The following is a 24466-nucleotide window of genomic DNA, read 5'->3' as shown; positions in this document are numbered from 1 at the left end:
ATAGTTTAACTGCCGGAGATTTAAAAAATTTGACATCTCGATTATATCATGGGAACCATGATTGATGTTGTCCGTGCATGAAGTTTTATTGTTTTCTGTGTCCCACGTTACATTAGGTAGATTGTAGTCTCCTGTTAATATCAAAGTGGCATCTGGAAATTTTCTTCGTATTGTTTCAGCTTCGAGGTAGTGGTCTTTGTATAATTGAGCATCAGAAGAAGGGGGTATATATAAGCAGCCAACGATAATTTTTTCCTTATTGGTAGACACCATGATGAATAGTTGTTCCAGATGAGTGTAGATGCATTTGAGTTTTCTTGAGTTGAATTTCTTATTTACGGATATTAACACACCACCTCCTCTAGTTTTATTGCTATTGCTTCTATCTTGTCTGTACACTGTGTGTTCAAAGAAACCCAATTCCGTAGTATCAATGTTTTTGTTCAGCCATGTCTCAGTGAAAGCGTAAGAATCGTAATCCAGAGTAGGTAAGGTTGATTTCAGGTCTTGTAATTTTGTTCTTAGTCCACGTACGTTTTGATAAAATATTTTTATTTTAGAATTTAGTTTTTTGGGTTCGATTTGACTATCGACGGATTATTATTTATGTATTTTATCGTGATATCCGTTTCACCAGAATATTTTCTATTTTCCAATTCTTTTCTTAGGTCACTCAATTGTTTCCGCTGCATAAATGACTGATCTTGGTAAATACGTATATTATTTTTTAATGCGTGTTTCTTGCTTAGTAGTATTTTCGGCCATTTAGCTTCCGGAAACTCGATTTTAATTCCTCTTGGTTTATCGGCACGCCTTTGACCCAATCTGTAGATTTTCAAGTCAAGATTTAATGTTGACATATCTAAATCTGAAATTATTTTTTTCACTGACACTATGTCGCTATTTATTGATTCAGTCTGAGATAACGATGTATTCTCCGGAATATTATGAATAATCAAATTTTTATCTCTGTAACTTTGTTCTTTGATTTCGGCGAGGATATCACAGACACTCTGAGTTTGTGAAACTGAGGAGGTGCACACATTAGGGGTTGCAGTTTTAAGAGCTGTTAATTCACCCTCAAGATTCGCCATTTTAACAGCCATTTGGCCAATTGTTCCTAATATGTCATTGGTTCTAGGAATAATTTTAGCGATATGTTCTTTCGTAAATTTATTATTAGGATCCATAATCATGTTGGTCAGTAAGTTCACTGCGTCCTTTGCGAGACAAATATATGCCTGAGCATCCATATTAAGAATGGTTTTTGGAAAGAAAAAGTTGTAATTATTTACTTGCAGATGTGGCTAATGGGACAGCCTAGATATCTCAGCGCACTCGGAACCAATATTGACATATTGATATTGACCACTTAGTCACTAACGCATCTTCTATACTGGGTTTCATAATCCGTTCCTGTAAACAATTCAAAGATATTACTACTTTCAAAACACTGTATTTATCATACGTTCGTAGTATCCTTGAATACGCATCACAAGTGTGGAACCCAGGCTATGCAATACATAAAAATATAATTGAAAGTTTTCTAAATAGATTTTTAAGGTACCTTAATTTCCGTTCTTTTCGATCTCATATTAGTAATGAAGACTCTGCAAAGTTCTTCAATATACAGACGTTAACTTTCCGAAGAAATATAGCAGATTCGGTAATGTTATTTGAAATTACACACAATTTAATCGATAGTCCTGATCTTCCATGTTCCCAATCGCAACAGCAGACAGTCGCTTACTTTTAATCTCCCTCATTGTAAGACAAATTCCAAACAAAACTCATTTATCTACAGATCCACACATTTATTTAACTTAAATTATTACCATATTGACATTTTTAACTAGACTTTACGCGACATAAAACAAAAACTCAATAATCAACAAAACTCAAACTAAAAGTTCAATTCCTATATATTCCCGTCCTTTGCCTCTTAATCCTTATCCTATATTTCCCTCTCCTCCCCCCCACCCTCATTTTTTTAGTATTTTCTAACTAAACAAGAAATTAATTTAAGAGAACATCTCTATGACATTGTACACCTTACCATTAACTATTCATCAGTGGAAAGTTCATAATTGGCATAATTAACTATATTATTATTGTATCATTGTATAATTAAGGATTTGCTGTCAACTTTTCCTAAAATGTAAAAATAAAGAAATAAATAAAATAGATAAATAAATTTCCCCACATCTTTTTCAGAGATCAACGACCCGTGTCGCGACGTGCGCTGCGACTTTGGCGCGCGCTGCCAGCCCTCGCCAGACGGGCGCTCTGCGGCGTGCACGTGTCCAGACTCGTGCCCCCGCTATGGGGACCATGTGGGTTCGCGGCCCGTGTGTGCGTCAGATGGACAGGACTACCGTGATCACTGCGAAATGCGCAAGGCTGCTTGCGACGCCAAAGCCAACATCACCGTCAAGTACATCGGCAAGTGTGGTGAGTCCTCAGCAATTTCAATTTTTTTGAGGTGAGTGTAAGTGATTGTTTGAACTGCCTGGAGCTAGCAGTAACCTAAAATGTAGTAGGAATTCTGTGAGGTTCAAGGGAATTTGAGGAGAAGGAGATAGGAAGAGAATGATTGAGAAGTTCTTGTCTATTCTGATCAGTAAAATATGTTTAATCCCAGCTTGGTCCCCGAACACCGATTAAAACAGAAATATATATTTTTATTTATTGACATATCAATACATATTTAAAAGAGTATTTATAAGAACGTCTCCAGCTGTACATAGTACCCCAGCCAAGAGCATTCCTATCCTGGTGCAACCGGTACACCAGGGGGCAATGGTTTTTTTAGAACTTGGAACACGTTCTTTGAGGATGGGAACGAGGTCGGAGTTAAATGGAACATAATAAGCCAATATTGGAACTAAGGATGGGCAAGAATAAATTAATTGTTTTTTTTTTCTTCTGGTTTTTTTTCTTCTTACCTCTTCTCGGATCTCATTATCTATTCTTGGCTATTTTTGAATATTATTGTTTCTTCTCGGCTTTTCTTGCTTCTTCTTGTCTCTTCTTGTCTTTTATAATATCCTCTTGGCTCTTCTACTTTGTTCCTCCTTCCGTTTCTGTTTATTCTGTCGGGTCACTATTCTCCGAGACCGTTTCGTTCATGGTACATATTTTCTGGGTTGACTCTTGAAGGATGACTTTGTCTTTCACTATTTCCTTCCATTCTTCCAGAGTTTTGTCGAAGTACTTTATTTCATGTTGTGAAGAGTCTCTTTTTCATGGCAACCTAAAAAGCCGAAATTGGAATTTACTGCCAATATTGGACAGTCATAAAGGAATTGATTGAGTTTTGGTTTTTTTCTTCTTCCTTCTTTTTGCCTCTTCTCTGCTCTTCTTAGATCTTTTTGTCTATTTTTAGCCCTTCTTTGCTCTTCTTGCGTATTATTTCTTCTTAGTTTATCTTGAATCTTCTTTCATCTTGGATCTTGTCTCTTTCTTGATTATTTCCGTATTTTAGTCTGCGCTTGCATCTTCTTGTTTCTACTAGCCTGTTCTTGCTTCTTCTTGGCTCTCCGAATTAATTTCTGTTTGCATACTCTTATTTTAACAAGCCATTTCGTATTTCTTCTTGGTTGTTCTGGTTTTTCTCATTTTTATTCTTCTTCTTGATTTTTCTTGGCTATCCTAGTTTCTTATTCTTGATTCTTCTTCGTTCTTCTGGATTCAGCTTGCCTTTTCTTGCTTCTTCTTGTTTTTTACTTGCTGCATAAAGTTTATATATTACATCTTTTTTGTTCTTCTATTATTTGCTTCTTTGTTTTTCTTTGCTCTCTCTTTCGCTTTTTCTATAGTTTTTTTGCTTTGTGTTGGTCTATCTTTGCTATCCTAGTCTTTGCTTGCATTTTCCTGCCACTACTGTCCTCTTCTTAATTTATCTCTGTTTTTCTGGTTTCAACTTTCTTGCTTTTGTTGCTGTTCTATGTTTTTTCGTTCTTCTTTATGCTTATTCTTGGCTCTTCCAGTCTTTGCTAACATTTTTTTTGCTTTTCCTATCGCTACAGGCATCTTATTACTTTATATTTACTTTTCTTGTCTCTTCGTGATTTTTCTCATTTCTCCTGGAATCATCTTACTTTTTCTCCTCTTCCTAATTTTATTTATTTTTGTACTTCTACTTGGCTATTCTTGCTCTGTTTTGAATCTTCTTGACTGTTCTTTATCTTCTTGGCTCTTATTTCTTCTTCTTTGATATTCGAAACAAATAAAAAAGGACAAAATAAAAAAGCTCTTCCGAAATGCAATGAGTAAAAATCGACTGAAATAACATGAACAATAATAAAAATATAAATATAAACAGTTTAGTTAAACATTTCAAATAAATTGACTAACTGAAAGATCTTATCTCACATTTTCTCCTTTGTCATCGTGTGCCCATTGGAAAGTTTGTCGAGTTAATTTCATTAATAAACAAATATTTTAGTTCGGCGCAAACTCTATATTCAGTATAATTCATTTGTTTATTATACATTAGTCATTTTGCTTACAAACTTGAAATACAAATTTTTCCTAAACCTGAGATTTGTATGGTCTTCAAAGCAGACTAATTTGACTCATGTGACCCATATCAATTAACACAATGTTGTCTTACCAGCCGTATAAGCAAAGTTTTAAAAACTGAAAATTAAATTAAATTTATAAAAATGAAAAAAAAAACTAGTAATGCACTAGTTTTTTTTTTTTGGCTATTGGCTAAAGAAGGAGTTAGCGCAACACGGCATAATACCCCAAAAACAAATAACAAAAATAGTAATGCACTGGTGGGACGATTGTTCTATTACTCGTTGCGAACAAAGTACTTCGCAATAAGACACCGTCGCACTCTGTACCGTGTCTTGTGGTAGAACTGTTACGCACCCCTGTCTCAGACCTAAAGCGTGGCTTGGAAACATAAAAAAAAAATCTTTAAACAATAAATGAATATATCTTATCTTATTGATGCATTATAGACACTACAAAAGCGGCGCTATACAAATTGTCCAATATTATTATATTATTATTAAAACTTGGCTTCACCACTTAAGATTGTTGGAGGTGGTCTGTTTATGAATTCACACAAAGGATTTGGGTTATGTTTTAAAACTAACACATTAAATCTAACATAAGTTTTTTTTCGAAAGAGATAAAATTATTTCGCAATGTATCGCAGATTATTTCACGCAGGTACGACAAATTTAAGTTAAGTATCTTGAACGAAATACTAGTTATTAGAATAAACGAGCCCGGATTAACACAGACACGTCGTGATCGAACCGCACAGTACTCTATTCTCTGGTTAAGGTTGGGGCTGTAGGAAGGGAATTATTAATACGGGTCTTGAAAAAACCTGGATTTTATGATGAAAGAATAACAGGTGCCGGTAGCTTTTAACCAGGTTCGCCTCACCCCATGCCCAACCCTTCTAAAGGTGGTGATCAACTTTTTGTCTCAACACTTCTCGAGCTGTTCGGACGTCATAATGGAAATAAAGCGAATTGTGATCAAAAATACATTTTACAACAACACTATCATATTTAGTAACAAAAAAGGTATATACCAAAGTATCAATACATTTATTCTTATCTTTAAAAATATAACAGCACTCGAAAAAATCCTTAAATTTAGGACGGATTGTTTCTGAGGAATTCATCAAATTTTGATTTTAATATTCAAGTTCTAGTTAAGTTCTCTTACAATTCAAGTAGTCTGAGAAACCTGCGTATGACAAAATAATAACAGAACAAGAATAAAACTTTCGCATGACTTGAATTTCACTTTAAAATTTTACGAATTGTCCAAATTCTGTGAAGCAATCCGTTCTTAGTGTTGTAATTCAAAGTTTTGGCTTTCCAAAGTTTAAAAAAAAAAATCCCATCGCTATATGGTAGTGTAACCTGCACAATTAGGGGTGTACAAGATGTAGAAACACGTTGTCAGAAGAAGTTAAACAACCTATCATATTATACAAATGAATACTTTTATGACTCTAGTCCCGTTTAAGCTTTTGAACAAAATTTGATAGCTGATAATCAAAAACTAAAACAGGCTGAGAATACAAAATCAAAATTGTGCTGCTCGTCGATTTGGTGGTCACCAAATGAATGAAATGAAACACCTTAAATAAATAAATAACACATCTGCCCTGATGATTGTAATGATCTGCACTTTTCAAACTTTTCTTTCTTCTCTTTCTACGATAAATTTTCTTTATGTCCCATAGGTAACTTTTCCATAAGGCTTTGATTATGTATATACCCAGGGTAGGAATATCTTCCCTGCCGTCGGTACAAGCCTTTGCTCCTCTATTTATTACACATCCCTTCAAGTGTGCGCTTCCTAGTTTGTCTACGTGATCTACGACCTTGAACGTAATCATTTCACGTGACGGTTCAGTATAAAAAGGTTTCACCGAACGTTGGGTTGGTTTTTTGTTTCTCGGTATAGAAACCTAGTTATCTTTGTATGTGTGTGGTACCCCTTGGTTCTTTTGAGATAAAGTGAGTTGAATCCATTACCGCTGTGTTTTCAAGCCATTTCATAAACCTTATTTTCTAAGTCGCCTGCTCTCCAACTAGCTACGTGATTCTATCTGTCGTAGGGTAGTGTGAGTATAATAAAGTGTTAGATTTTATATATGTGATATACATACGATAAATTTATGGTGTTAGTTGCCGGCGCCATCCATGTATATATTTTGGGAGGGAAGGGAGAGGAACGGAAATGATTTTTTTCAAGCTAAGTTGGCTCCTCCTCTTTACCAAACAAATCTGATGGATGATAATTTGAACAAGGCAATCAATATCTGAGTGTCTGGATATCCGAACCGGCCGGGTCTCCCCTTGTTCCAAATTGGCAACCGTCACGCCAGAATAAAGAAAACCAGGTCTCCTCACCAATTTCAGAAATGCCCCAACCTCATTGCACCTCCAGGAAAATCTACTTTACTGAGTGTAGAAGGAGAAAACCATGACATCCATTGTCACGAATCTAGTTGCAAAAATGTGACACGTAAGGTCCTAAGTTACATGCCACCTCCAGAAAACGCTGTAAATTCCTCGTCGTCGGGAACTTACATCCCTTTCTAGGTCAATAACATAGATAACACACGACGATCTTATCGGCATTTAATCTGCTTCTATCGATAAGTTGTGTGCCTATCCATTCAGCCAATTATCATGTGAGATATATGTAAGGTTTACTCGAAATGCCAAATTTAGGATGAGGACTGTCTGTATTTTAGTATTTGGTTCCAGTAATTATTTTATGAGGTTACTAGCATCCTCGTGTATTAGGTATGGGTAACTTCTATTGAATACCTACCCTCTCAGGTAGGTATAAACGGATAATTGGTTTGATTTTGGCATTTAATTTTATGAGGCTGCCTACCTCTCGAAAGGGACCTGTTGAGAAAAGTTGTTCGGTTGGTAGTTTTATTTCGGAGATTACCATCTCCCTTTTTTGACTCTAGATTTGTTTTTGTGCATCCCAATTTGTAAATTAAAAAGTCAATATACTTGAAAGCACTATCACAGATCACTACATGAATATGATAGCAATAGACACCGAAAACACAAAACCCAACCAAGACAAAATATTCACAAAAAAAATAATTAACTACTCAAACTTGAAAGAAAAACTCAAACAAATAGACTGGAGTACAATATACCAAATAGAGAACGTGGAGGAGGCCTGGAATAAATTTCATAACATGTTAGCACAAGAAATAAATAAAAACACTATCATAAAACAAGTAAAACTCACACACAAAGCTAAAAAAATTAAACTATGGATAACACAGGGAATATTAAACTGTATTCGTAAACGAGACAAAATTCACAAAAAAATTAAATATACACCCTACGATATGGAACAACTTAACTACTATAAAATATATAGAAACATCTGCACCAAAATTATTAGAGTGGCTAAGGAATTATATTATGGCGAAAAACTTAAAAAAGAAAAAAATAACCCAAAGGAATTATGGAAAATATTAAAAGAAGTCACATACACACAAAAATACAAACAGAAAAATACTATTGAAAATCTAAATATTAACTCCAAAAAATTAGATGTCAATACAAATACAGAAACTATAGCAAATCATGTGAATAACTTCTTTGCAAATATAGGAAAAGTTTTAGCGAACCGTAAATTGCATAACACAAACACACTAACACAAACAAATAGATCAAATATCAATAAAAAACCGACACAACACAGATTTACAATAAAAACAACCTCGGAAGAGGAAATTAACAAAATAATAAACACATTAAAAAACCGAATTGCTCCTGGATTAGATGAGATAACAACGGATTGCATTAAGATATTAAAAAATGAAATTTTGAAACCTATAACACACTTAATCAACCTTAGTATAACACACTCCAGCTTTCCTATTACTCTTAAAAAAGGACTAGTTATCCCCATTTATAAATCCGGAGACAAAATGGAAATAACTAACTATAGACCAATCACTCTGTTAAACTCGCTATCAAAGATTTTCGAAAGAGTATTAAAAAACCAAATTATAAAATACCTTGAAGAAAACAAATTAATCTCGGATAACCAATATGGATTTAGAGACAAAATAGGCACAACAGAAGCTTTAGCATGTACAGTAGATTATATACATAGCAACTTAGATCAAGGGTACAAATGCATAGCGATATATCTAGATTTAGCTAAAGCCTTTGACTCAATCTGCCACAATTCACTTTTTAAAAAATTAGAAAACATGGGTATCAAAGGCAAGGAACTTCAACTATTTAAAAGTTATATGAGTAACAGAACTCAACAAGTCAAAATTAACAACCATACTAGTAAACCACTGCCGATTACATATGGAGTTCCACAAGGAAGCATACTAGGGCCCGTTCTTTTTACTATTTACATAAATGAACTTTGCAGCATGAAAATAGACGGTGAAATAGTTAGCTATGCTGATGACACAGTTTTACTTTTCAAATCTAAGGATTGGAATAATGTATATAACATAGCGAATTTGGGAATCTCGCAAGTGAAAACATGGCTAGACTCAAACATACTTACACTTAACATATCAAAGACAAAATTCACAACATACAGTATAAATAGCACGGGACAGCCAAAAAACAATACAAACACCATAAAAATACACGAATGTTTAAACACCAACATCTGCGATTGCCCTCCTCTAGAAAAAACAGAACAAATAAAGTATCTAGGAATCGTAATTGACCATAACCTTAGATGGATACCTCACATCAAACATATCACAAATAAACTTCTCAAAACAATCCACATTTTCCTTAACATAAGAAATATATATAAAATAAAACAATTGAAAACAATATATTTTGCCCTCTGCCAATCAATAATAGAATATGGAATTATTGCTTGGGGAGGAGCAACAAACTCGGCTATCAATTACATAGAAACCGCACAGAAAACGATCTTAAAGGTAATACTAAAAAAACATAGACTGACCGATACAGACCAAATATTCAACAGCTGTGACGTACTAGATATACGCCAATTATACGTTAAAACACTACTAAACTACATTTTTAACAAAAAAAATAAATTTCAACATACACAAAATAACACTAACAGACCAGTTAGACAAGCGTACAAAGAAAACATTAAAACTCCAACAGTAAATTCAACATTTGGACAAAGACACTACCAATACCATGCTATAAAAGCTTTCAACAGTCTAAAAATTGAAATTAAAATTGAGGAAAGTAAAAATAAATTCACACACAAAATTACAAAATGGATTAAACAACAAAAAAGACAATATTACCAAAATGTCATAGCATAAAATAAAAATAAAACCTACACGTAACACACAAAACCAACATAAACACACATCACTCACAAACACACAAGATTATTTTCATTGTATTATTTTTTTAATTTTAAATGTATTATTATGTATTTTTATTTTTAATTTTAAATTTATTATTTTCTTTTCAAATTTACTATCTTCTCTTTAAATGTAATATGTAGATAAGATTTTCATATTATAAAATGAAGGCCTCAGCACGGGCAAGCCACCCAGTGAGGCCTACATTACTGGAAAACATAAATTGTAACAAAATAATGTACCAAATAAAAAAAAAAAAAAAAAAAAAAAACAATAGATGAAAAGTATCAAATTAGAAAGTCAAATAACAGAAGAAAAGTATTCATTTTTGTTCTGTCTAGTTGCATTTGATCGCTTTCTATTTGGGCGGTCATACGCTAGCAAAACTTCCCCTTCGACTGACTGTACCTGCGTCTTGTACCGGCTGGTGGTGATCGCCGTTTTAAATGGTACGCCAGTGTTTTGGTAGGTACTTTGTAGATAGGTGTTTTTTATACTGCGAGTTTATATTGCTTGGCCTAATTTGTAATAAGTACCTATTTTAATGTTTTCGTCAGCTATTCAATACCTATCGCAGGGACAACGCCACGATTTGATTCGTAAAGTTTTTAAAAGAATAACAGATCGGCAGTAGGTAAATTCTCAATATGACCCTCGGTCCGAAGCATTCCCCTAAAACAAACGTTATCGGCCTACGTATGAAAAGGTCGCTGGCCCGTTCCCCGCTCACAGCTGATAGATAATATTGTCGGGCACATTCCTTTTTGAAACATTAATTTGGGTGGCAGGAGTTGTAAACTTGGTTTCTGTTGTTCGGATGAATCCGTCCTCTGGAATTTAATAAATAATATAAAAAAAACTCACCCAGTTAGACATCTCCCAATCTCAGCGTGAAGCTTACCTGGTTACACACTAAAAAGCTAAATCAGTTTAGTTTTACGGTCTCCTCCCTACCGGCATTCCATTACATTAATCATTTTCTCTTTTTAGCGAAATCCTTGCAATTTGTTCAATTTTTGATCCCCTCCCTAAGCCTTTAAAAGGGTAATTAAATAATTCTGTAAATAAAATTGTACCTCCCTAATCTCTGTCAGGATTCGAACCCGCAGTTTATGATTTGTTTGATTCTCTGGTTTACGGTCTCCGTGGATAGAACGCCATCTCGCCAATCTTTAATTCCTCCCTAATCCGATCAAACACTTCCTGCCTTTAAATACGTTCACTCTGTTTTAAACGCAATCATTATCATTATTATTTCCATGTTTTTAAGACAAGTAATTTAGTTCGAACCGTATACGAAATCACGCTTAAATCAACACAATTTTATAACACAATCGCGATCGCACAACACCTAGCGCCCCTAAGGTGATTTTTCACAAAACGGCGCTCTACAAATTATCCAATCATTATCACTGTTATAAGTATCATTTCTATCCTCACTGATTACAACCACTTTCACTTCACACAAACACCGGTTCAATAATATTTTACTTTAATTCAATATTCAACAATACTTTCTAACACCATTTGAATTCACTAATTAACTGTAATTTCACACATCACTTCTGATTTGTATTGATTTCTCGGAGCTGTCGACGTATCCAAGTTCAAAAACCGACTGCCCCTCCTGCGATCTCTTCTTTTCTCCCTTCCCGTGGGAACGTGTTTACTTCAAAGCCCGCCTGTCAATAAATATTATGTCGTTACTCTACTCCAAAAAAATTTTTGGAGTACATTCGTTTAGTTTATTTATGTGATTGTTCAAACCATCACATGATGGACACTGCAATGCTGTCCGAAACGTTGGCTAAAGAAGGAGTTAGCGCAACACGGCATAACACCCCAAAAACAAATAACGAAAATACTTTAGCCGTGAAAATCTTAAATCATATTAAATGAAACACCTCACCAAAATTACAGGCAACCCAAGCAAACAAATGGTGGTATTAGTTCCACAAATTATGTTTTAAAAAAGAAAAAAAATGTTATCATAAAATGTTCTTATCATCATTTTCTAGCGGCAAACATTTCAAAAATTTATTGAAAAGTAAACATTAACATAATTAAACAGGTTCAACATTAGACCTGTAAGTAAAGTGAAAAGTAAAATTAAACGATTTTCGCCAAAATGCTCAGGCAATCACAACTACAATAGGCTTCACATTTATCTCCTTTGGTGATAGCTTCTAATTTGTAAATTTGAAACTACTCTGGATATGGTCATATTTTAGTCAGAACTATTAATTGTTCATTTAGTGACCACTAGATATTAATAATATTTTGTTATTACTAACCTTGCAAGATTGAATATAGGGCGTTTTCGAGTTTCGTTTTTTTTTTTTTTTTTTTTTTTTTTTTTTTTTTTTATTTATCAACTTTCAAAAATACATTTTTTACAATTAAGTCCCGTTAAACTGATTGATATCAGTTTGTCAACGGGTTCTTTTAACAATTACTTCTTAAATACATATACAATTTTAACAAGTACATAAAATATACACATAATTACATTAGTACAAAAAAATTCTTTCACATAACCATTTTTTTAACATACATTTCCTTCTGTGAGTCAATTCACAGCTTTTTATTGAGTTTGGTAACATGTTATAAATTATTGGAACGAGGTATTCTAGAGTTCTTTGACCATATTTATTCAGGTATCTGGGAACTACAAGTCCATCGTTTGCAATAAGTCTTGTATTATGAACATGTGTCACTATTTTATTATGTTCAGATTGAGATGTATGCTGACTCGCAATTTTAAGCCACAATAAAGCACGAACAGATAATACATTTACAGAGTTGTATAGTAATGACTTTGGTACGTCATTTCTTTGTTCGTATTTAGTTCTGTTTAATAATAATTTTACCAAAGAATATTGTACATTTTGGACTGAAAGAAGATTTGTTTTTGTTGAATGTCCCCATGAAGTTATTCCGTATCTTATTAGGGATTCCGCCAATGATAGGTATACTATTTTAAGGGTATTTGGTGGAACAAAAAACTTTAATCTATAAAGTTTGCTCACTATAGCTCTAAGCCGTGTGCACACTTTTTGTATATGTATATCCCATTTAAAATAACAATCAATTGTTAAGCCTAGATATACGTATTTTGAAACAAGTTCAATATTTTTGCATGAGCATGGTTGTATTACAAAGTTATGAATGCAATTAAAGTCATGAGAAATAATTTTAGGAGTTATGGTGATGTTATTATGAGGAGATCTGATGTGCATAAGCTTCGTTTTTTTAGCATTGATTATTAAACCTACATCATGTGACCATTTTTGAAGAGTGACAAAGTCAATTTGCAGTAAATTACTCGCTATTAATAAATCCTCATGTGAAATAACTAATGCAGTGTCGTCAGCATAAACGTAATGTTTAACATGAGAAAAAATAAATTTCATTGCAGTAACATATATTATATACAAGGTAGGGCCTAGTATGGACCCTTGTGGTACGCCTGCGAAAACAATATTTTTTTTGCTAAAATGATCAAAAATTTTTACACAAATCTTTCTATTTTGAAAGTAGTTAACAAATAATTTATGTAGGTTTCCTGTAATTCCAATGTTTTCTAGAGTTTTAAGTAATTTACTATGATCAATCGTATCAAAAGCCTTTGAATTATCAATAAATAATACGAGTACATGTTTTCTTTTGTTAAGATCATTATTAATTTTATTTGAAAATTCTTGAAGTAGTAGATCTGTGCTTTTATTTTTTTGGAAACCATATTGATGGGTATCAATAATAGAAAATTTTTCAAGGTACTTTATTAGTTTTACAGATATATATTTTTCTAGGATCTTTTCAATTGCAGGTAAAATACTGATCGGTCTATAGTTTTCAATTTCACTATGTTTACCACCTTTGTAGATGGGTCGGATTATGCTACATTTAAGATCTTCAGGTATAATTGCCTCCGATAAAATCATATTAATTAATAGAGTTAAAATAGGTCCTAAGATATTAAAGTGTTTTTTAATGTCAGACATTCTAATTTTATCTATCCCCGGCGATTGACTATTTTTTAAACTTCTGACTACTTTTTCAATATCACAAAGTTTTGCTTGTGTTAAGAGCATGCTGTGTGGAAGTCTATGTGTTTGAATATGAAAAGCTTTTTTGTCACATCTATGTAATAGTTGCTTAACATTGTCAGAAAAAAAGTTTGCAAAATTGTTAGATGTTTGTTCAGTCGTTTGTTCTTTTTTTAAAAAATAGTTTGATATTACTTGGTCGCAATTACTTTTGCTCTTCCTCCCTAACAATCTGTTTATTTCGTCCCACGTTTTTTTAGAGTCGGCAAAGTAATTTTTAAATTTTGAGTTGAAGAATTTTAATTTGCATGCACTGATTAATTTTGTAACTTTGTTTCGATTACATTTGTACTCTCTTTCATAAAATTTATTTGTAGGATTATTTTTCCATCTTTTGTAAAGTGTATCTTTTAATTTGATTTTTGATAATAAATCTTCATTAATCCATTCATTTATGGCATTAGGTCTGATTTGAGGTTTATAAGACTTTACTACAGTACTTTTTTCATAGATTTCATTAAATTTATTTTTAATTTTATTATACAGAGTAACGCAATCCACTTCTTTCAAAAGAATATTCCAATTATATTTTTTTATTTCTTTATCAACACGTTTTTGAGACAGAATTGTGATTTTTTCATTTTGTTCAATATTTTTGACGTCATGGTATTGTAAATTTAGTCCCGTCATAAAATGATCAGCAATTCTCGAATCAATTACACACGCGGACAAGTTACATTTATTAGATCTAACATATATGTGGTCAATACAGGATTTGGTTATTTGACCAGCAACGATTGCTTCTCTAGTCGTATCATTAATACATTTTGTTAAGTAATTACTGGTAAGTATATTTTCATAAGCTATTATATTTGAATCACTTTGATTTAGTATGTTAAGATAAATATCCCCAAAAAGTATTATATTATCATTAAAGTTTACATTATTGCAAAAAAAACAAGAAATTTCATTTAAGAATCCCTTTTTATTGAGGTTAGGTGGTCTATAAATTGCTAAAATATAAAAATTACATTTATTAGGTAATGTCAATATTCCAAACACATTTTCAAAGTGAATGGTTTCAAATATTTTTTGTTTAAAATGTAAATGTTCCCTTATATACAGCAATATTCCACCTCCTTGTTTATTTTTTCTGCAATAATAATACGATTTATATCCTGGAATATTATATAATTTAATAAGTTCCTCGTTAATTGCAGTTTCGCAAAGCATAATTACATCTATGTCTTTCAAACAGTTTTTCAAATAGGCATGAAGAATATCCCAATACTTGTTTAGTGATCTTATATTTATTTGGACACAGGTAAGGTTAGTATTGCTTTTATTAATATTTTGTGCGTGAATCCAACATTCTAAATTGCTTACTCGGGTAAATTCTACATCAGTATCATTTTCAATATAGTTGAAAGCCATTTAAAAATATAATATAATATTATACTCGTAACATTCAGTATAATGGTTGGAAGTTGAAATATAGCATCTATTAATAATGTACAAAATAATAATGATGTACAAAATATACTTGAATATTGTAGGCTTGTAAAAAATCAATTGAAAAATAGATTTTAATTTTGTGCATCTTATAAAGAAAAATATCGAACTGTTTGTAATAATAGTATTATCCTCGTATATTTTAATATTATGGTTGTTGGGCTTAGTATTATTTGATACTATTTCCCGAGAAGCTATGTACAACCTAGTATTGAGTAATACAAAACAAACTTGAATAATATCGGCGTGTAAGTAGAATATATAAAAAGAGATATGTTTCAATAATAATACCAGAGAATACTGCTGTAGAGTTATGTGCAAAATACTACTATAGAGTACAAAATAAACTTCAAGAATATGGATTTGTAAAACGTAGTTAGAAATGTCAATTTTATGACATCCTGATGAAGAAAACATTAAAACATTACGATTTTCAATAATCGATTTTTTGGTGTGCAATTTCAAGCATTTTTTTATAAAACTTACAATTAATCTTGTCATTTGCTCGGTGATTTGATGGAAATGTCAGTTTATTTTTTAGGTTATGTTGTTCACAGTTCAGACATTTGGGTGCTTGGCTTATATTAATACAAGTCGTATGTGTGTGAGGGCCTCCACAATAGCTGCAGCTAGCTGCGTCCTTTTCTTTCCCAAGGCATCTACTTGATGTGTGTCCAAAGCGTAAGCAATGGAAACATTGTACCAGCGGGTTTGCATCTTCGGCGTAAATTCTTTGATATCCGATATTTATTTTTTCTTTTTGTATTATAGTTCTTCGGATGTCCTTGTCTACCTCTACAATGAAGTTCATCGTGTCGTTGTATTTATTTTTAACAACCTTTTTCACATTTATTAGTGATTTGATATCTGTAGTGTGTGTAAAAACTTTAAGATATTCGTTTTGTTCAAATAGGTCATCAGTAAAATCTTCAGTGTTGTAGTCATTGAAGATGCCTTTGAATATAAGTGTAGGTTTTTTTTTCATAAGTTCTTTTGCTTCTACATCCTGTAATTCTTTGGAAATTTCTTTTTGCAGCATCAGTGCGTCCTCTTTTTTAAAGCATTTTATGATTAATCTGTTTTGAGAAATTTTTTTAATGCTGTCAATATTAATCCTTAATTTTCCGTTTTTAATTTTTTCTTGGATTCGTTTTTGGAGTTTTTCATTTGTTTCTTTATTATTTTGATTAGGGGTAATCATTAGGGAAAATTCGTTTTTTCGATTTAAGTTTCGTTTTTTATCTACTGATTGGTCATACGACTCAAGTTTGACATTGTTTTCAGTCATTTCAATGGCGACGTGACCCATCAGTGCCAATATTGTATTCACTTTTAATGTAATTAAGTTTTGTTGATCCTTGGTAAATTTTTTTGTTGGATCTTGTACTGCCTCCAACAGGTCTTGAATTGCCGTCTTGCATGATTCCATAAATTGGTGGTTATTTGTGTGCGTCATGTTTACCCCAATTTACACTGTGTTGTTTATTTCGTTGAGTTGTGTGTTATTGTCACAATCACTGGTTGAGCTCTAATGGACTCCAATAGAACACAGTTAAATTTACAAAATGCACCGTGATAAAGCACTTGAATGACAGTATGTTTAGCCACCTTTTTAAGGAAAACTTTTTTTATCAGTAAGTTCACTCACTTGAATATAAATCTTCAGATTATTCACTGTTTTTAAGCGGTTTTAGTGAGAGCACAAATATCGCGTCTACTCGCTGTTACGTACTTGGTTGATTTCTCGGTTGAGATTATTGTCGGTTTTATTTATTTTTTTAAAATTATTAATAAATAAATATTTTATTTTAATAATAATAAAACTATTTAAAGTAATAAACATTTTTTAAATACTTGGAATTTGCTATCAAACGTTTCTTTTTTACTACAGTAAGTGATTTTATTTTATTTTATTTGGGAAACAAACAGTTATACAAATATATTTTAATACAAATCATTTTTACCAAGTTGCATAAACCAGTAAAGTTTCCACAGAAGATTCATTGGTAGAAAAACACATGAATATAAATAATACAATACAATATAAATACTAACTAGTAGAAAAGGAAAATCTCCAAAAAAATAAAAAGACTACAGATTCAACCCATACAAAAACAATACACACACTAACACTACTAAGTTTCCCGCAACGATCGAACGCTACTCTCTTAGGAATGCTATGAATCCTGCGAGGCTCGTGTTAAACACATCGATATTTGTGCATAATCTATTAAAGGTGCTACAGCTTCTTCTTATAAATACATTTTCAACATAATTAGTATTGCTCTTAGGAATATAAAATGTGTCCGGAGATCGAGTTACTCTTAATGGACATCTGAAATGAATATTTTGTAAAAGGTATGGGCTATCAATAAAATAGTGGATTATCTTATATAGCATTACTAGGTCTTTGATATCTCGGCGTTGATCAAGAGTTTTAAAGTTCATGGACACATTGTTTTCATCATTTCGCATGCGATAAGAGACATATTTCAAAAACTTTTTCTGAACTCTTTCTATGTTTGATTTATATGTAGAATTATGAGGGTTCCACACTGTTGATGCATACTCTAGGTGGCTTCGGACGTAAGATATGTAGAGAATCTTAAATGTTTGGATTTTTGAAAACTGAACATACTTTAAGTATAAATCCCAGCATTTTCAAAGCCTTCGACGTAATATGCTCGATATGAGATTGAAAAAGAAGCTTACTGTCCATTAGGACTCTAAGATCTCTTATCACATTTACCCTGTTTAAGGGTTTGTTTTTAATATTGTAGGGATATAATATTGTGTGTTTCTTTCGAGAGTAAGATATGACGCTGCATTTGTCTGCATTCAAAAGAAGGTGATTTTTTAAACAATATTCATTCACCAGAGAGTCAAGGTCATGCTGGAGTTCTATGCAATCCATCTCAGACTTTATGATTTTGACTATCTTTTTGTCATCAGCATATAAGTATAGCTGAGAATTACGGATAATTATGCTAACGTCATTCATAAAGATATTAAATAAAAGGGGGGCAAGGTGAGATCCCTGGGGTACTCCTGAGGTTACGGGCACGAAACTAGAGCAAAACCCTTGAACAGTTACAGCTTGTGTACTATTGTAGAGGTAAGAGGCTAACCAACGAAGGAGGTCACCGTGTATACCCATTGCTTCGACTTTCTCAATTAAGCAGCTGTGTGGGATTTTATCAAAGGCTTTGGAATAGTCTGTGTAGACTACATCTATTTGATATCCGTTATCCATAGCAACAAGGACTGTGTCAACAAACTCACAAAGGTTAGTTTCTGTTGATTTTTTGGTCATGAAGCCGTGTTGATTCGGAATAATGTGTGGCCGTATACAAGGAAAAATATTATCATAAACAATTTTTTCAAAAAGCTTACCAATTACATTTAGTTTAGAGATCGGTCTGTAATTTTCAATATTGTGCTTGTCTCCTTTTTTAATATAGGTACAACATATGAGCTTTTCCATTGCTGCGGAAAAATGCCAGAAGACAGTGAGGTTTTAAATATTTGACTTAGCGGATAACATAAAACACCAGCGCAATTCAAGTACTCATACGAGAACAAGTATTTATTTTCTTGTGACAATATTTATGCAGTACCTACCTATTCTACACAACCAAATGAAAATGTTAATCGATGTATGTTGTACTGTGAAGTCAAGTCACGTTACAATTGGCAACCCTATATCTATTATACCTACACGATTCAGTCCACTAGTCTAGTACATTATGTAGGTCCACTCTTTCATCAACAGTCTTTTCATGTGTTTATGTAACACCGGAACTTTTCATTGAAATATACCGAATGGAGTGTTTTGAACATGACGTGATATGGATGATAAAATAAAGATTGCCGACAAGGGTGTCCAGCAATTCCAGAATAAACGTGTTCTTTGGGTCCGGACTTCCCCACACATTCCCCAAACCGGCAAACACGAGTGAAGTGTTGTGACTTCTGTTCAGAGACTATTAAATTCATCAATTGACAATGATTTTTGTTTAATGGGAGCTAAGATACGTAAACACAATTTATGCGTACGAATGGTTGAATTAAATAATTTGAATGTTAGACGTTAAGTTTTGATTTAGTTACCAAAATATTTTATATATATTTATACAAATACCAACGCAGGCCCGTAAATATTATTTATATATATATATATATATATATATATATATATATATATATATATTTGTATAAAGCATACTTTGAGCCACATTATATACACTTTTTTTTTAATGCCATTTTGTTTAATCAACCCTTAAAAACTACCCCCTCACAGCTATATACGTCTATGATGTACCGTTTAAAATATATATCGATACATACATCTAGAGCATACTTTGAAGACATATTTTTATTCTGTACAGACGATAGTTTGAAGACAGTCCTCAATGTATGCGTTATATATAATTTCCCGACGTGGTCTCAAACAATGCTTTTCACAGAGAGGTGTTTCGTGTACATATAGCATACTTTCGACCTTATGGTAAGTAGGAAACTTCCATTGGAATAATGTGTAATTATTAATATTTTTGACGCCAGATGGCACAAATAATAATATCAAATATGTAGATATTTACGCGCTGTGAATTTGGTACATTATGATAAAGTAATGTTTCGTCTTCAAGTCAAATACTTTATGAAACTTTTTCGTCGAGTTTTTCGAAAGATAAGAGTGAAAAATTTCATCCATCTCGAAAAAAAACATTTTTAATACTTATTGTTAATTTTAGCTTTTTTATAGATACCAACAAACTTTTACCCATAGATAATAGAAACAAAGCGGATATGGCATGGAAGCGTGCCAACTGTCATCGAGCTTAGACCATACTGCACGGGTTGTACGTTTGGTGACTATGTAGGAGTGTAGATGCAGGGTATTGTTAGGTTATATGATGTTGGCGACACTACACACAAACTAACAACAATCAATGGCCTATCTTCCCTGTTCCGGTACACATTTTAACTTATGTGTTAGGTAGGTACCTACATGGTTTTTCCCATAGATAATAGAAACAAAGCGGATATGGCATGGAAGCGTGCCAACTGTCATCGAGCTTAGACCATACTGCACGGGTTGTACGTTTGGTGACTATGTAGGAGTGTAGATACAGGGCATTGTAAGGTTATATGATGTTGGCGACACTACACACAAACTAACAACAATCAATGGCCTATCTTCCCTGTTCCGGTACACATTTTAACTTATGTGTTAGGTAGGTACCTACATGGTTTTTCCAATAGATAATAGAAACAAAGCGGATATGGCATGGAAGCGTGCCAACTGTCATCGAGCTTAGACCATACTGCACGGGTTGTACGTTTGGTGACTATGTAGGACTGTAGATGCAGGGCATTGATAGGTTATATGATGTTGGCGACACTACACACAAACTAACAATGATTAATGGCCTATCTTCCCTGTTCCGGTACACATTTTAACTTTTGTGTTAGGTAGGCACCTACATGGTTTTAACCATAGATAAAAGTAACAAAGCAGATATGGCATTGTATTATTTCACAATTTATCTTTAAAAATAATATAAGGTATATTTGCGATATGTTCCAGATTGGAGGGTACTCATAGTATTGCCATGGTGTAATAACATCATTCAGAATTGAAAATTTGATTGAAATGGCTTTAGCCGTGTTTGGTGACCAGGTACTTCCCCACCTTTCTCTTCCACATCTCCTTCCCCTCTCCAATACTTTTAGCTTATCAACGAGCAATTTCGAGCTACCGGCATATGTTTTTCTTCCCTCCTATAATCCGAGCCTCTTCAAGGCCCGCATTAATAAATCCCTTCCTACAGCCCCTACCTTAATCCGCCTCACAACGCCGCCCAACCGGGTGGTGACATAGTTCCCCTGTCTGTACACTGCACAGGCAGGGACGCTCTTGTGAGGTGTCAAATATCAGTTTATAAAAACATACCCCAATTATTTTGGATGCCCTCACTGCAGTCTCACTGGCTCCAGGCGGTTGGGAGCACTCGGGACTCTTGTGATGTTTTCACATAAAAAAATATATTTAAAAAATCGAGGAGTTATTTGTATTGTTTTCAGTTGACATTTGAATGCCGCACAAGAGTCTCAACTCCCAGCCATCTGGAGCCAGTGAGGCTATGGCGTCCACAATTGGGTTATGTTCTGTGGATGAAGGTAGTGGGGAGGGGAAGGATAGGGGGAAGAGGAAAGTACCTGGCTATTCAGATCTGGTCAAGCAGCCCTGACCTAGTAAGTACCCAATAAATACAATACTAGACCCCATGCTCCATTTAATGTAGTTGCTTCTCGCACTAATTTTCTATGCAATTCCTGTTCTCAGAGATTGCATTGTGTGGGGAGTAAAACTTGGTCTGTGATTGTGTGAGTTCTTTCGTATAACACTATTGGCCGAACGAAGCCTTGAATGAGTGAGTGCATATTTGATGCAAAAGTATAGTATATGGAGTTCGCAAAGTAATTTATTTGCCGTAAATCTTTTTTCATTATGAAACTTGTGCGTGGTAATCCTTCGCAAACCAAAAGAGGAATTAGATACTAAAGAAGTGGAAACGTTTATTAATTGAAAATATATATTTTTATAATTTCGACAAAAAATGTGTAATTCGACTAAAAATTAGGAAAAAATTAAGCATTTACAGCAACAAAAACACATTAAATTTAAAATCTGTAACAATTAGATGAATAATTTTTATCACAATTCTCCATTAGGAGATATAAAGTTAATTTCTCACTTCCTTTATTTCTTGAAATGTCTTTGCATACTTATTACGTATATTAAATATTAAGTCAATACATTGCGCCCTTGAGGTGATTTCAGCGCCCTTGAGGTGATTTCTCACGAAAACGGCGCTATATAAATTAGCCAAATATTATTTGAAAATAAATATATCTACGGCCCTACTCATAAATATTCACTAAAACGACGCTTCAACATCGTACTAGCTATTCTGGGGAGGGGACTGATCCTGCCGGATTGTAAATTTTTTGCAAGAAGATTTGACGAATTATATTGGTGACGATTTTTTTAGCGTGGCATTACTCATTAACATTTAACATTATCGGCGTGTTGTCAACTTCACGTTAGTTTATTTACGTCAATATTTAGACAAAAGTGGCCTTCATGTTATAGTAATCAGATTATAATTCTATTCCCATAATTAATTTTTAATTTTGATGAATACCTATTTATACCAATTTTATTTTCTAAATATTTAAGTTTTTTTTACCGAGTTGCATCTCTTTACCTAACCTTAGTAACACCATTAAATAAAATAAAAACACTTTGTTTACCTTTTATAGTAGAACTGCATATACTACATCTCATTTTCATAAATGACACAGAAATATTCCTGGTTTTAAATTAATAAAACAACATTTAGTATTCGATTAAAACTTATTTCTTTTATTGTTCCACAAAATGATACAATTAACGCAGTGTGCAATTGAAACTGTCTTAATTAAAGCAGGAAACATCGAACGGAAGGCATATTTTCAGTATTTATCGATTAAGCTTACATTACCCCGACACACACTAGCTTAATTAACGATCTTAATTAATCACAGGCAAATAAAACTAATAATAATAATTGGATAATTTGTAGAGCGCCGTTTTTGTGAAAGATCACCTCAAGGGCGCTAAATGGTTCTAATAATGGGTTCAAGGAAGCAGTTTCCGAAAGAAATCCGAAATAGTAGTACCTAAATATTTTAATATTGTTGAGCGACGAAAATCCGAAATAGTAGTACCTAAATATTTTAATATTGTTGAGCGACGAAAATCCGAAATAGTAGTACATAAATATTTTAATATTGTTAAGCGACGAAAATCCGAAATAGTAGTACCTAAATATTTTAATATTGTTGAGCGACGAAAATCCGAAATAGTAGTACCTAAATATTTTAATATTGTTGAGCGACGAACGAACTTTGAAAAACAGCCTGTAGGTAACATTCGATTCACGCGTGCCAAGTTCATGCGCGTTGACTACCATCGAGAACGATAAATGTGAAGTCTTTATTATATGCACTCACTTCTAATAATAAAAACAAATTAAATAAAAACAAATCACTTTGTGAATGTGAAGTCTTTATTATATGCACTCACTTCTAATAATAAAAACAAATTAAATAAAAACAAATCACTTTGTTTACACCACTTACACCGCTTTCTTAATAATTTAAAAATCACCTCAAATAATAAAGTATTTTACCTTGAATTCACGGCAACAAGCTCGAAAAAAAAACTGTCCCGACGAAAAGTGAATGCTACGCTCAGACACTTGCCACCTGACACTTGTGGCAACGCAAGCCTAGGTAAGCGTAGGCAAGCCAAACGTCGGCATCTACGCGCTTGGCGGACGTCGAGGCAACTACATTAGCTGTGACAGCTGTCATTTTTCCTATTTCTATTTAAAAGCGAAACGAAGAAATCGCCCAAAAAAAAGATTAAGTAAATTAATTTTATTGATAATTTGAGAAGAAATTTGAAAATAATGTAAAAAGGTTGCTGCCAAAACTATGGGAAAAATAGTTGAAGATAATATTGTTTATTGTGAAATTTTAAATCGTCAGAAACAACTTAAAAATAAGTGCTCTCACTAGCAGAAAAGTTGCTTGAAATGGCTGTAGCCGTGTTTAGTGATCAGATCTAAATAGCTAGGTACTTCCCCACCTTCCTCTTCCCCATTTACTTCCCCTCCTCCATTACCTCCAACCTCACAACATACCCCAATTGGGGATGCCATAGTCTCGCTGGCTCCAGATGGCTTGGAGCAGTTGACTCTTGTGCGGTATTCACACACAAAAAGAGTGGTATAATGCATTCGTCCCGGATATACGAGAGATCCAGTTGCGACCGTTACTTTATTTATTTTTCTGTGTCTTGTTCCTTTTCATATAAAAATTAACTATTTTACTTGAATTAATTACATATTTTTTTAAATAAATAAATCCATACACAGGACCCTGCTTGATATAATTAAAAAAAATGATTATCGTTGGTCCAGTTATTCATTTTTAC

The 24466-nt window shown here is 33.1% G+C and overlaps 1 protein-coding gene across 3 annotated transcripts in view; it reads left to right on the top strand.

The window, feature by feature from the left end:
• Positions 1 to 24466, top strand: part of LOC149424825 (agrin-like) — a 236183-nt gene that overhangs the window by 125632 nt on the left and 86085 nt on the right. For all 3 annotated transcript variants that reach the window (XM_089650820.1, XM_089650819.1, XM_089650821.1), the window contains one exon: positions 2215 to 2451. In XM_089650820.1, coding sequence (XP_089506946.1) covers positions 2215 to 2451 — 237 coding nt within the window. The remainder of the gene's footprint in view (positions 1 to 2214; positions 2452 to 24466) is intronic.

Source organism: Hesperophylax consimilis, chromosome 3 (genome assembly GCF_061612785.1).
Source record: "Hesperophylax consimilis isolate HC1 chromosome 3, BYU_Hcon_1.0, whole genome shotgun sequence".
Lineage (NCBI taxonomy): Eukaryota > Metazoa > Arthropoda > Insecta > Trichoptera > Limnephilidae > Hesperophylax > Hesperophylax consimilis.
Note: the sequence above shows the minus strand (reverse complement) of the source record. Positions and strands in the feature narration are given on the sequence as shown.